Raw genomic sequence first — 15,047 nt, 5'->3', positions numbered from 1 at the left:
AATCATTGGAGAAAAAGACGTATGTGTATCTAAACTATTCTGATAAAATGGTATGTAAGCTTGTTCTATGTTGACCGATTAAATATACTGCAACACATTGCTAACCATATTCTTCGAAACGCTTAATTCAAACGATGTACGTATGCGTTGCAATTATATTATCAGTACTTGTACATATAAAAATGCACGGTCTTCGCGAGAACGCAAGAGATGGATGAAGATATCGAGCAGATATCGGGCACAGCCTTACAGATCTTAAGTCTGTGACAGCCTGGAATCGTATAATGCCGGCAGATGGCGAACATTATGCTGTCATTATGTCATTATGTCATTATGGCTCTGAATCTGCTCGATTTTGGACAGCACACCCTGCCAGTATAAAGCGATACCTATTCTAACGCAGATGTATGGCATTCTGCTGGCACTATTAGTATAGTATGTGATAGCACCGCCAAGATACAGTCGGTGCTAATAGTATCTTGTGGGTGTTCAGGAAGGTCGCACTAATGTGGTAGATGTTGTTAAAGTAAATTTCTATTGTACTAATATATAGCAGTCTTCCTTTTTACCGACAAAATTAATATCTATTTGTAGGATTAGGTGATTTGAGGTAAAAATCAACTCTGCGTGTCCTATGCTTGACTCAAAATACGTTCAAATACTTCATTATGATTATTTTTAATATAACAAGATTAATATAACAAAGATCTTATTGTAAACCACCCCCTCCCTCTCCACCACACGCCCCCGGGGTGTCAGGTATGCGTAACGCATTTTCACATTAAAAAAGTATAAGTTGCATAGCAAAACACAGAGAATTAAATTCGTGTCCGACGTGGTCGCGAGAGGTCCCGACAAAGATGTGGTAGTTTCATCAGCATGTGATCACAGTATTATAGGTTAATAGGTTGATAATCGCATCTAATTTATATCATGGATGGCGAAACATTTACAAACAACGTTAGTTACAATATCCTCGAACCGATGATTCGTGAGCGTACATGTAATAAGGACAGATTACATGGATTATCTGTGGCAAAAACTGAAAATTAGACCCACTCACGTTAGCAATTATAGACAAGTATACTAACGTTCGGTAACATAGTTTTCGTAGTAACTAGCGATACCATAGTTTGGCGCAAGTATAATTTGCATAGCAAAACACAGAGAATCAAATTCGTGTCCGACGCGGTCGCGAGAGCTCCCGACAAAGATTTGGCAGTTTCATCAGCATGTAATCACAGTATTATAGATTACGGTGCGCACGGTCCTTTCGATGCAATTTTGGCAGGCGGCGAATTAGTTGTGTACAATGTAACAAAACACTTTTCTACTCTGATTGCCGATGTTTTGCCAAACTGGAAGATAATGAGTTGAACAAAAATCAAAAGAATACTTTCCACGGATCTCGTATTAGAGATAACGCGTTCAACATTATGGTTGTTCCGTTTGTTCAATCATTGCAAATATGTACGTCGGAAAACAAAGGACATGGCACACCTGTAGATACGAAATACTGGACTAATGGAAGTGGAAGAGTAGAGAATATTAAGCAGACAGCCCTAGGGCAGACGATAAAGAAAAGAACCGATTTGAAACGTAGTAACAGAGCCTTCTTACGGAGCAGGTAAGGATAAGGATAGAGTACTTCGAGTACTCTTCAGTACTCTCAGTTATATCGTAGCATTCCTCCACAATGATACGACACAGAGCAGAACATTATAATACCAAGGTAAATCGCTGTAGTCTATCTGCGATATAGTAGGTGCTGGCTCATTGCACTCTCGATCAAATGCCTCATTCAAAGTTCCTCGTTTTGGTGTGGTTGGATGATGTACGAAGAGAGTTTACATTTAAGCTGAATTTGCGAATGTACGCGGGAAGGATCATATTGTATCGGGGGCCATCGTCTCGTATGTTTTTCCTACAATGTTACCTAATTCCTTTGTCTCCCTCACAGCCTCGTTTATTCGGTCATTGCCCTAATGAACGTTGCTGTGATCGAATGGTAATTTCTAAATAACGTTTCATGCCTCTCTTAGCTATATTCATCCAGTTAACGACTTAGGAATTCACTTCTCCTCTACCCTAGACTTTTCCAACCATTTTTATCACATTGTCAACTCCGCTTCAAGAATGCTCGGTTTCATACTTCGTTTTTCCACAGATTTTCATTCAATCCATACACTTAGGTTGCTATACATATATTACCCTTGTCCGTCCCCAGTTAGAATATGCTTCAACTATATGTATGGTCTCCGAAAAGTGTTAAATATGAAATTATGCTATAGAGAGTGCAGCATAAATTCCTCAGGTTTTGTGCATATAAGACAAACAACCCAATGTCATTCTTTGATCATAATTACTAGAATCATATTTCAATACAACAAAAAAACGAACGTCGTATCTTTTAATCAATATTTCAATAGAACATCGCAGCTTTTAATCAATATGTCAAGACTTAGTTAATAATAAATAATTAAATAGTTTTCTGACTCTGATATACTTTATTGAACAAACTCTTTTGACAAATTTTGATTTTGACAAATCTCGCATCTATTTATTTTTACTGCTTTCTTTCTATCACTCACTCAATATTTACAATAAACCATTCATACAACTATTTCCACTCCGCTACAAATATTTCAATAGAAATTTACATTGTCGATGTCTGTTTGCATAATCTACTAGCGAAGCGAGCGAGCACCAATTCCCAGACCAGTCATAAAATAAAATAAAATAAGTAAAAATTAGTTTACGGGGTACCGATATAATCTTACCGGACAAATTTAAAACTCCAGGACATGTCCTACGAGTTACAAAATATACATAAATACACTTGTTCTCGCGCATGCGCGAGAAAATTTGGGGACGATCCAAGCACTGACACTGACACTGAGCATTATTACGGATTAGTCTCGCCTGTCAGGAAGAGTGCAAAACGTGGAATATTATTTTTATATCAAATTTAAAAAATAGTGATAAATATGGACGCAATAAATAAACCCTGCGAGTTACAACAAGAGACAGAAGTGGCGACAGAACTGACGGAAGTGACAAGTAGGAGTGAGATTATTTATTATAATAATAAATTATTATATTATTATTATATATATATAAAATTTTTATAATAGCACACAATACGAGCATAGAACTAGAAAGGGCCACAACCAGAAGTAACTCCACATATTATTCTACCCTCGAAGTATCGGCAGAAAGAAGCATTAACGCTGCGTTGGTGACGAATAACATCGGTCAATTGATACGTATTGTGGATTCAGGTCTGACAGGATATCCAATGCGCTATATGATGACTGCCCTACTATCCTGCAGTTTAATTATGTAATTCATTGTTGGGTTTCTTTTAAATCGGAGGAAACAATACGACATAGGTAACCCACAGGAAGCGATGACCGCAAAAACGTTAAAAAGCTCGATGTCAACTATGGTATATATCATATTCTTCTTAAATTTAGGGTTGGCTATTTGCAGCGCCAGGGAATAAATCATGTATATATGTATAATCATGATCGACAAGGTGTAAAAACTGCGTAAACTAATTTTTACTTACTTTATTTTATTTTATGACTGGTCTGGGAATTGTTGCTCGCTCGCTTCGCTAGTAGATTATTCAAACAGACATCGACAATGTAAATTTCTATTGAAATATTTGTAGCGGAGTGGAAATAGTTGTATGAATGGTTTATTGTAAATGCCCGATGAAATGCGGGCGTCGAAAAAATTAAGAAGCTGGTTATTGTTCGGGGTGTAAATTTTTCTTTACCGTGTCCCACGGACACTGCAGAGTTCTGATTTATGGATCGATCCCTTCCGCGGAGACGAGGATCCCTGTTTTCTATCGTGGAGGAAAGGCAAGAGTCACACTGCTGCACTTTCAACTCCTGCAAAACATGTGGCTTTTTAGAATGTTGTTGTATCCTCAGTTTTCCTTCGTGATGGGGATATTCGGGGGTGTTCGCAGCTTTTTTGAGAAGCTGCAGTCAGTCTAAGTCTCTGTCGCATCATGCATCTGTCGCATTCGCAAGAAAATTTTCACATCATTCTCGCTTACGGCCGCTGCGGGTGCAATGCTGATGCCACGTTCAGGTGTATCAGGCGAGAGCAGCCACACATCCGACACTCGTCACCGAATTACATCCGGCGTTTGGCAAGCCGGTTATATTCGAGGGGGTGTTTCGATCGCCCTAGACCGGACACCGGAAGAGGAAGAACAATGAGATCCATGCGGAATGTGGATCGTGTCCGAGAAATGGTGGAAGAGGATGGCACCGTAAGCGTGCGCGACGTCAGTCGCTAAACAGGGTTAGTCAAAGCGAAAAGAAATGTTATTTAAATAATGTTGTTGTTCTACACAGTATCAGCCGGTCGAGTGTCCACAGAATTTTGAGGGACGAATCGATATACCCATACAAATTTGTGCGGGTGCAAGAATTGCTACCAGCGGATTTCAACCGGCGCGCGGCGGCTTGAGTATTGCAGGTGGCTGTTGGATGAAGTGTCACGAAATCACTCTTTCTTTCACCGACGAATCACTCTTCACAAGAGAAGGGTGCTTCAACGGCCACAATTTGCATATGTGGAGCGTCGAGAATCCGATGGCAGTTCGGCAACGCGCATCACAGACCCGCTGGTCGGTCAACTTATGGGCCGGTATTTGTGGCGAGCATATTATCGGGCCGTACATGCTACCTGATAGACTGAACGGCCCGGCGTTTCTGACATTTTTAGAACATGCTCTGCCGGATCTCATGGACGATGTTCCTTATGCGATCCGGCAGAACATGTATTTTCAAATGGACGGTGCGCCAGCGCATTACGCCGCAAATGTCCGCGCCCATTTGAATGAAGCCTTCCAGGACAGGTGGATCGGCCGCGGTGGTCCTGTTGCGTGGCCCCCACGGTCACCTGATCTCAATCCGCTGGATTTTTTCCTCTGGGGCTACTTGAAGGTAATTTCAATTTTCATTTATTTCTTCAGGTATTTTTTAATCGTTATCGTATACGTGTATACTTACGTGTTGTTTTTCTTTTATAAATATCATTTCACAGGATGAGGTCTACAAGCGCCCGTTAACCAGGCCTGAGGAGATGGTGGCACGAGTTCACGGTGCCATCGCGAACATAACGCCGGCCACCCTTCGCGGCGTCATGCGGGAGACGATCCGGCAAGCCAGATTATGCATTCAACAAAACGGAGGACATTTCGAACAATTGAGGCTTGAGTCCAGAGATGGGCAGTATTCAAATAAAAAATTATTCAAATAATATTTGAATAAAAGATAAATAACTATTATTCTTTATTTGAGGGCTTGAATAAAAAAGTAACTATTATTAAAAAATTATTAGAATAATTTTTTATTCACCGAGAATTTATTCAAGCTTTGAATAAAATTTTTATTCTTTATTCTTATTCTCTATTCTTATTCTCTATTCTTATTCTCTATTCTTATTCTCTATTCTTATTCTCTATTCTTATTCTCTATTCTTATTCTCTATTCTTATTCTCTATTCTTATTCTCTATTCTTATTCTCTATTCTTATTCTCTATTCTTATTCTCTATTCTTATTCTCTATTCTTATTCTCTATTCTTATTCTCTATTCTTATTCTCTATTCTTATTCTCTATTCTTATTCTCTATTCTTATTCTCTATTCTTATTCTCTATTCTTATTCTCTATTCTTATTCTCTATTCTTATTCTCTATTCTTATTCTCTATTCTTATTCTCTATTCTTATTCTCTATTCTTATTCTCTATTCTTATTCTCTATTCTTATTCTCTATTCTTATTCTCTATTCTTATTCTCTATTCTTATTCTCTATTCTTATTCTCTATTCTTACTCTCTATTCTTACTCTCTATTCTTACTCTCTATTCTTACTCTCTATTCTTACTCTCTATTCTTACTCTCTATTCTTACTCTCTATTCTTACTCTCTATTCTTACTCTCTATTCTTACTCTCTATTCTTACTCTCTATTCTTACTCTCTATTCTTACTCTCTATTCTTACTCTCTATTCTTACTCTCTATTCTTACTCTCTATTCTTACTCTCTATTCTTACTCTCTATTCTTACTCTCTATTCTTACTCTCTATTCTTACTCTCTATTCTTACTCTCTATTCTTACTCTCTATTCTTACTCTCTATTCTTACTCTCTATTCTTACTCTCTATTCTTACTCTCTATTCTTACTCTCTATTCTTACTCTCTATTCTTACTCTCTATTCTTACTCTCTATTCTTACTCTCTATTCTTACTCTCTATTCTTACTCTCTATTCTTACTCTCTATTCTTACTCTCTATTCTTACTCTCTATTCTTACTCTCTATTCTTACTCTCTATTCTTACTCTCTATTCTTACTCTCTATTCTTACTCTCTATTCTTACTCTCTATTCTTACTCTCTATTCTTACTCTCTATTCTTACTCTCTATTCTTACTCTCTATTCTTACTCTCTATTCTTACTCTCTATTCTTACTCTCTATTCTTACTCTCTATTCTTACTCTCTATTCTTACTCTCTATTCTTACTCTCTATTCTTACTCTCTATTCTTACTCTCTATTCTTACTCTCTATTCTTACTCTCTATTCTTACTCTCTATTCTTACTCTCTATTCTTACTCTCTATTCTTACTCTCTATTCTTACTCTCTATTCTTACTCTCTATTCTTACTCTCTATTCTTACTCTCTATTCTTACTCTCTATTCTTACTCTCTATTCTTACTCTCTATTCTTACTCTCTATTCTTACTCTCTATTCTTACTCTCTATTCTTACTCTCTATTCTTACTCTCTATTCTTACTCTCTATTCTTACTCTCTATTCTTACTCTCTATTCTTACTCTCTATTCTTACTCTCTATTCTTACTCTCTATTCTTACTCTCTATTCTTACTCTCTATTCTTACTCTCTATTCTTACTCTCTATTCTTACTCTCTATTCTTACTCTCTATTCTTACTCTCTATTCTTACTCTCTATTCTTACTCTCTATTCTTACTCTCTATTCTTACTCTCTATTCTTACTCTCTATTCTTACTCTCTATTCTTACTCTCTATTCTTACTCTCTATTCTTACTCTCTATTCTTACTCTCTATTCTTACTCTCTATTCTTACTCTCTATTCTTACTCTCTATTCTTACTCTCTATTCTTACTCTCTATTCTTACTCTCTATTCTTACTCTCTATTCTTACTCTCTATTCTTACTCTCTATTCTTACTCTCTATTCTTACTCTCTATTCTTACTCTCTATTCTTACTCTCTATTCTTACTCTCTATTCTTACTCTCTATTCTTACTCTCTATTCTTACTCTCTATTCTTACTCTCTATTCTTACTCTCTATTCTTACTCTCTATTCTTACTCTCTATTCTTACTCTCTATTCTTACTCTCTATTCTTACTCTCTATTCTTACTCTCTATTCTTACTCTCTATTCTTACTCTCTATTCTTACTCTCTATTCTTACTCTCTATTCTTACTCTCTATTCTTACTCTCTATTCTTACTCTCTATTCTTACTCTCTATTCTTACTCTCTATTCTTACTCTCTATTCTTACTCTCTATTCTTACTCTCTATTCTTACTCTCTATTCTTACTCTCTATTCTTACTCTCTATTCTTACTCTCTATTCTTACTCTCTATTCTTACTCTCTATTCTTACTCTCTATTCTTACTCTCTATTCTTACTCTCTATTCTTACTCTCTATTCTTACTCTCTATTCTTACTCTCTATTCTTACTCTCTATTCTTACTCTCTATTCTTACTCTCTATTCTTACTCTCTATTCTTACTCTCTATTCTTACTCTCTATTCTTACTCTCTATTCTTACTCTCTATTCTTACTCTCTATTCTTACTCTCTATTCTTACTCTCTATTCTTACTCTCTATTCTTACTCTCTATTCTTACTCTCTATTCTTACTCTCTATTCTTACTCTCTATTCTTACTCTCTATTCTTACTCTCTATTCTTACTCTCTATTCTTACTCTCTATTCTTACTCTCTATTCTTACTCTCTATTCTTACTCTCTATTCTTACTCTCTATTCTTACTCTCTATTCTTACTCTCTATTCTTACTCTCTATTCTTACTCTCTATTCTTACTCTCTATTCTTACTCTCTATTCTTACTCTCTATTCTTACTCTCTATTCTTACTCTCTATTCTTACTCTCTATTCTTACTCTCTATTCTTACTCTCTATTCTTACTCTCTATTCTTACTCTCTATTCTTACTCTCTATTCTTACTCTCTATTCTTACTCTCTATTCTTACTCTCTATTCTTACTCTCTATTCTTACTCTCTATTCTTACTCTCTATTCTTACTCTCTATTCTTACTCTCTATTCTTACTCTCTATTCTTACTCTCTATTCTTACTCTCTATTCTTACTCTCTATTCTTACTCTCTATTCTTACTCTCTATTCTTACTCTCTATTCTTACTCTCTATTCTTATTCTCTATTCTTATTCTCTATTCTTATCCTCTATTCTTATTCTCTATTCTTATCCTCTATTCTTATCCTCTATTCTTATTCTCTATTCTTATCCTCTATTCTTATCCTCTATTCTTATCCTCTATTCTTATCCTCTATTCTTATTCTCTATTCTTATTCTCTATTCTTATTCTCTATTCTTATTCTCTATTCTTATTCTCTATTCTTATTCTCTATTCTTATTCTCTATTCTTATTCTCTATTCTTATTCTCTATTCTTATTCTCTATTCTTATTCTCTATTCTTATTCTCTATTCTTATTCTCTATTCTTATTCTCTATTCTTATTCTCTATTCTTATTCTCTATTCTTATTCTCTATTCTTATTCTCTATTCTTATTCTCTATTCTTATTCTCTATTCTTATTCTCTATTCTTATTCTCTATTCTTATTCTCTATTCTTATTCTCTATTCTTATTCTCTATTCTTATTCTATTTTCTCGAAAATGAATAAATCCATGAATACTTTCGGCCAGCTCGAGGCTACAATGTACACGACCGACGCCCGAGGGTCGAGCCCTGAGGCCTGAGCCCAGAACACAATAGTAGTGCAATAAACACGGCCCGACAATCCCCCGGCGAGCCAGGTAGCTCGGCATGAAACCGCTAAGGAGCGAATGGTGAACTTATTTATTTTGTAAAATCCGCAGTCTAGTAATCAGTTATGCTACTAATTGTATGATTCCAATCAAACATTTCTTCTAACGATTTGGATTCAAATTTTATGTACGGCAGTGTGGTTAGGATTGATAGAAAAATTTAAGAGGAAAATATTGATGATCAAGATAAAGACGGTTTATGTTCAATATATATATATATATATTTATTCAATTTTGGACGTGACATGTAATAAACAGCAAAACCAACGAACATAACGATACATATTTTAGTCATACATACATACATACTTTAACGCAACGATACGACCTTTGTGTTCCATTACATAGATAAACGCAGTAATACAATTTTATTATTTACAATTAATTATCAATTAGATTTGATCACTGTTGCTGTTGCAATTCTTCTTTGTCTAGTACCACGAAACGTCCTCTTCTTGGCAGCAGAGTGTCAGCGGGGTTAGATTTTCCTTGGGTTTCCTTCTGTTTTTTCTTCGTTGGTCCTCGCCGCTGTCCTGTAGCCTCCGATAGCATGAAAAGAAAAACATTCTCACATTAAAATGTGTTTGTCACATGTACAATTGAAACTTTAATACACTCCTCAAAAGAATTAAGGGATCATCTCTGCGAGCCCGAAAAATTGCTACCAGTTTACATGATCACCACTCCGGCCAAAATTGCTGTATCAGTATCGATATCGTTAAACAGTGTTTTAAAAGCGTGAAACCTACCCCTAGTTTCAGATGCTCCGTTTCAAATTGTTGCTATGTTGATTTTTTACAAAGTTATAGCGAGATAAAGACAACACTGACGGTTAACAGAAATTTTGTGCAACTTCGTAACATCACACGGGGAGAAACAAATGTTTTTGATGAATCGCGTTAACATCATGCGGAAGGGCTATCTTTCCTATGTAAAATGTGTGGTTGTTGATTATTGTGCGATTTTTTTTTATTCGAGTTATTGAACATTGATGTAAATGTTGGCTTTTTAACTTTAACTGGCTCCAGAAAGCGAAAAAATTATTGTAGAATCTTGTGCAAAAAAGCCATAGATATTTCTACAATAGATCCTTCTATTGCTTTTTTGCACAAGATTCTACAATAATTTTTTCGCTTTCTGGAGCCAGTTAAAGTTAAAAAGCCAACATTTACATCAATGTTCAATAACTCGAATAAAAAAAAATCGCACAATAATCAACAACCACACATTTTACATAGGAAAGATAGCCCTTCCGCATGATGTTAACGCGATTCATCAAAAACATTTGTTTCTCCCCGTGTGATGTTACGAAGTTGCACAAAATTTCTGTTAACCGTCAGTGTTGTCTTTATCTCGCTATAACTTTGTAAAAAATCAACATAGCAACAGTTTGAAACGGAGCATCTGAAACTAGAGGTTTCACGCTTTCAAAACACTGTTTAACGATATCGATACTGATACAGCAATTTTGGCCGGAGTGGTGATCATGTAAACTGGTAGCAATTTTTCGGGCTAGCAGAGGTGATCCCTTAATTCTTTTGAGGAGTGTATAACTCGTATGTTAGTTATGTCATGTTATAACTAACCTGACGTCCTGGCGCCTTGCGCTCGCCTTCCACGCTATTGTCTCGTTGTTTGTGCTGTTTCCTGGTTCTTGGTTCCTGGTTCCTGGTTCCTGGTTCCTGGATGCTGGTTCCTGGATGCTGGATGCTAGATGGTGGATGGTGGACGACATCTTTCTTCGTTGATCCTCGTCGTTATTTTGTAGCCTCCGACGACAGGAAAAGAAAAACATTTTCACATTAAAATGTGTTTGTCACACGTACAATTGAAACTTTAATCTAACTCATATGTAAGTTATCTCATGTTATAACTAACCTGGCGTCCTAGCGCCTTGCGTTTCGTGGTTCCTGGTTCCTCGTTCCTGGATCCTGGTTCCTCGTTCCTCGTTCCTGGTTCCTCGTTCCTGGATCCTGGATCCTGGTTCCTCGTTCCTCGTTCCTCGTTCCTTGACATTGGATGGTCGTCCTCATATTACTGCCTCTGCAAATTGGCTTTCAGAACCACTCGTCTTTCAAAGTATTTGTCTGAAAGCCGATTGCTTTTTGGCGAGTTGGTAATTGTCGCGTACGAGAAGAGTCTCTCGACCGATGCTGACGACGGTAGTGGCGTGTTGTACCTCATGAATATGGCTTTAACGGCTGGATATTGCTCCAGGATTATCAATTCCTTTGTTGTTTCCTCCAGGAAATGTAGTATCTGTAAAACAAAATTTTTTTAATTTACAACATACGCACTGCATGTGCTGCATTAAATTGGAAATGTGTATTTATCATGTAGGCAACATTCTACTAACCTGCAACGATTCCTTGGATGCATAGTCTACAGTTTGATGCGTTGGGCTCTCGCCGAAATCAAAAAAATCGTCATTGGTTGATGATGTCGTCGGCACGCCTGCGATTGTCGGGTAGCTGTTCTTCAATTCTTCGGCAACCTTCGTCTGGAAGAGTCGCATCAACGCATCTCGGTGGTTTTCGTCGATGCAATTGAACCACCGGTTCTTGAAATGCGGATGAGACAAAGCTGCTATTCCCGCGTTGTCCGCCTCTGCCGTGGCGAATCCGAAATGGTCCTTGAATCTCGTTTCTAGGCTTGCGAGAAGGTGGACACTTAAGGATCCACAGAATGTCCACCTCTTCTCTGTTAATACTTATAATTTTCTTCTTAGGGAGAGAAGACAGGGCAGCAACGTCCCGTAAAAAATATTATTCTCTCCCTGCAATATATCAATTGCTTCGGCGATAGGAGATGTGCACTTCAGGTGCTCTTCAATATATGTGAAATCATTCTCCCCGAGAATGTTCCTCACTCCCAGTACTCTGCCTACGTCTGTAAGTTTGTCCCTGTTCTCGGATAATTGCCTCATACTATCGTACAGGGAGTTCCACCTGGTTTCTCCAGGTCTCTTCAAGGCATGGCCAATTATTCGTTGGATTTCCTCTGCCGATTTCGGTCGCATTGCCGCCTTCCATAAGATGTTGCACTTTTGCATCACCTCCGTGTGCATCGCCGATAGCATCTCGTCACCTCGGATAGTGTTCATCATATCCGTCGTGACACACAGGCTCAATGTGTGTGCAGCACACCTGATGTGGCGGGGGAGTATATGGTCCATGAATGACCTGTTGTATCCCTCGACGTCATCTCCTTCTTCTGCTTCTGCTTCCGAATGGTCCTCTTCTTCCGTTGGGATGTCATCTTCTTCATTCTCGAGTTGGATCGCGGACTCGAGGATACCGAACTCCTTGAACGCTTTAACGAAGTTCGTAGCGTTGTCTGTTACCGTCGCGACGATTTTATCGCGTGTGAGCCCGAATTCGGCGTGAATCGAGCTCAACATGTCCGTAATCCTATCGAAGGAATGAACACCCGGAAAGCGTCGACAGGCAAGGGCTGCTGATTTCCTCTTATAATCGGAGGAAATCCAATGCACTGTCACGCCGAAGAAACTTCTTCTCCGTGCAGACCAGATATCTGCTGTGGTGCACACGAACTGCACTGTCTTTAGTTCTTCCGCGATTTGATTATTCACTTTCACGTGGTATGCCGCTATGGCTCTGCCCAGTGTGCGCCGACTAATGCCATATACGGATTCCGATATTCCCTGGTTCTTCAGCATGCGGCGAAAGTATATGTCTTCCACTGTTTTCAGTGGGATCATGGAGTGAATGACATAAGTAGTCATGTCTTCTACGAATATCTGCCTGTTGTTCCTCTTCTCCCCCTGTTGTTCCTCTCCGACAGGGGTTGTCGGCGTTGTACTTTGTTGGTCCTGGTTCACGTTCCTGTCCATGTTGTTGGGCCTTTCTCTTCGTGTCTCTGCACTGTATCTTTCAAACTCGGCCGGATGCTTCCGCTTCAGGTGTGACCGGAAGTTGGAGGAGCTCGTCACGAGTCCTTTTATTTCATTTTTGGGTGGCATGCAAAATTGGCACACGCATACGGCCTTTCCATCGTTGACTGCAGCGATCTTGAAGTATCTTCCGTCCAGGATGGCTGCAATTTGCCGTGCTGGTACTGCTGCACCTGCTTCTTCTTCTACGGTGGTCTGGATCGAAGCCGCCGAGGCTTCGACGACTGATTGAATTTGCCCTTCCTCCGAGTACGAATCCATCGTTGATTCTTGCACAAACTTTTAATGTGAAAACTGTCAAAGGTAGTTCAAGACTGTTCAAGACTAATTCGACAGAAGCAGGTGACCCGGTATTTATATGCGATGGGACCTCGTAGGCGGGGCCATCATCCCTTCCACTGCGCCTCCAGCCAATCCACTTCACCCACGCGCGCTCGGCCTGGGCCTTATGGTGCGCAGTGGGCAACTTGGACGAAATCTCTGCTGGATTCAAAGAACTTTCGATAGAAATGAGATAGAGCGATGAAATTTTTTTTAACTTGAAGCTGAATCTTTGCAAAAGATGGAAAAATAGGGAGATTATGGTACGAACGTTTTTTAACCTCTAAAACGTTCGTTAAACTTGCTCAATTTCAAGAAAATTGTGGTTTATCCGATACCACGCGCGGAAAATTTTTTCGTTAACATGCTCTACATCATTTCCCGTAGATTTATCCACGCTGATTTCAAATCTGGTCTCAAAATTCGTCTACGTCCTCAGGATTTTGCAGCAAATCAAATTTTGTGGACAAAACTAATGTAATCATTTTTGCGTTGAAATGATTTGATAACCCACTAGTTTTAAGTAATATTGTATTCTCGCATACAAAACACCACAAAAGTAAATATAACAAAGTGTTTGAACGCCATTGAACGGTTACTTGATGTACATAGGCTACTTGACGGACGATCACTCGACGTATCGATGCGAATGTCACTGACACTTTTTGTAGGCTGTGTCTGACTGTAATGTAATTTAAAGTAGAGTTATCTATTTTCTATAATTACATTTTCATTTACACATGAAGCAAGGTAAGTATTTAATCTTTTTAACTTAATTCTCGTCAACGAATTTTTTAACTTCTCATCACAAAAATTAAAAAATTAGGTATTACCATTACCAAAAGTCGAAGCGGAGAAGTAAGTTAAAGAGATTAAATACTAACCTTAATTCCTGTGTAAGTGACAATATAATTATGGAAAATCGATAACTAATTTAAATTATATTAGTCACACACAGCCTACAAGGAGTGCCAGCGACAATCGCAGCGATATGTCGAGTGATCGTTCGTTAAGTGATTGTATGTACGTCAAGTAACCGTTCAATGGCGTTCAAACACTTTGTTATATTTATTTTTGTGGTGTTTTGTATGTGAGAATACAATAGTACTTCAAACTAGTGGGTTATCAAATCATTCCAACGCAAAAATGGCTACATTTGTTTTGTTCACAAAATTCGATTTGCTACAAAATCCTGAGGACGTAGACGAATTTTGAGACCAGATTTGAAATCAGCGTGGAAAAATCTACGGGAAATGATGTAGAGCATGTTAACAAAAAAATTTTTCCGCGCGTGGTATCGGATAAACCACAATTTTTTTGAAATTGAGCAAGTTTAACGAACGTTTTCGAAGTTAAAAAATGTTCCTACCATAATCTCCCTATTTTCCCATATTCCGCAAAGATCCAGCTTTGAGTTAAAAAAAATTTCATCGCTCTATCTCATTTCTATCGAAAGTTCTTTAATTTTGACACAGAATTCATCGGTATGACCCACTGTGCGCCGCACAATGGTGCCAAATGGCCAAAAAACGGCAAAAAATCCGAAAAAGCGAAACTGTCCAACGAATTTGTTTGAAAATTTGAGAATACATTCCAACAGGCACAACGCACAACACTTATTTGGAAAAAATAATTTGTCAATAATTCAACATTAAATAATATGGATTAATCGGAAGTTTCTTTACATTGCGCTCATGTTTTAA

The 15,047-nt window shown here is 37.9% G+C and overlaps 2 protein-coding genes across 2 annotated transcripts; both read right to left on the bottom strand.

The window, feature by feature from the left end:
* Positions 1 to 11,144: 11,144 nt before the first annotated feature.
* LOC143218333 (uncharacterized) lies at positions 11,145 to 11,628 on the bottom strand. The gene is made up of 2 exons (XM_076443467.1): positions 11,467 to 11,628; positions 11,145 to 11,369 (listed from the first exon to the last, which is right to left on the bottom strand). The coding sequence occupies exons 1-2, from the start codon at positions 11,623 to 11,625 to the stop codon at positions 11,145 to 11,147; spliced, it is 384 nt and encodes a 127-aa protein (XP_076299582.1). The 5' UTR covers positions 11,626 to 11,628.
* Positions 11,629 to 11,820: 192 nt separating this feature from the next.
* On the bottom strand, positions 11,821 to 13,588 carry LOC143218434 (uncharacterized). The gene has a single exon (XM_076443586.1). The coding sequence runs from the start codon at positions 13,282 to 13,284 to the stop codon at positions 11,821 to 11,823; it is 1,464 nt and encodes a 487-aa protein (XP_076299701.1). The 5' UTR covers positions 13,285 to 13,588.
* Positions 13,589 to 15,047: the final 1,459 nt, after the last annotated feature.

This window comes from Lasioglossum baleicum, chromosome 19 (genome assembly GCF_051020765.1).
Source record: "Lasioglossum baleicum chromosome 19, iyLasBale1, whole genome shotgun sequence".
NCBI classification, from domain to species: Eukaryota; Metazoa; Arthropoda; class Insecta; order Hymenoptera; family Halictidae; genus Lasioglossum; species Lasioglossum baleicum.
The sequence above is the reverse complement of the archived record's forward strand: the minus strand, read 5'-3'. Positions and strand labels throughout refer to the sequence as shown.

Coding starts and splice junctions, on each gene's coding strand:
- LOC143218333 (XM_076443467.1), bottom strand. CDS start 11,625: ATGCGACTCTTCCAGACGAAGGTTGCCGAAGAATTGAAGAACAGCTAC. Junction 11,370..11,466: donor CATCCAAGGAATCGTTGCAG/GTTAGTAGAATG, acceptor TTTGTTTTACAG/ATACTACATTTCCTGGAGGA.
- LOC143218434 (XM_076443586.1), bottom strand. CDS start 13,284: ATGGATTCGTACTCGGAGGAAGGGCAAATTCAATCAGTCGTCGAAGCC.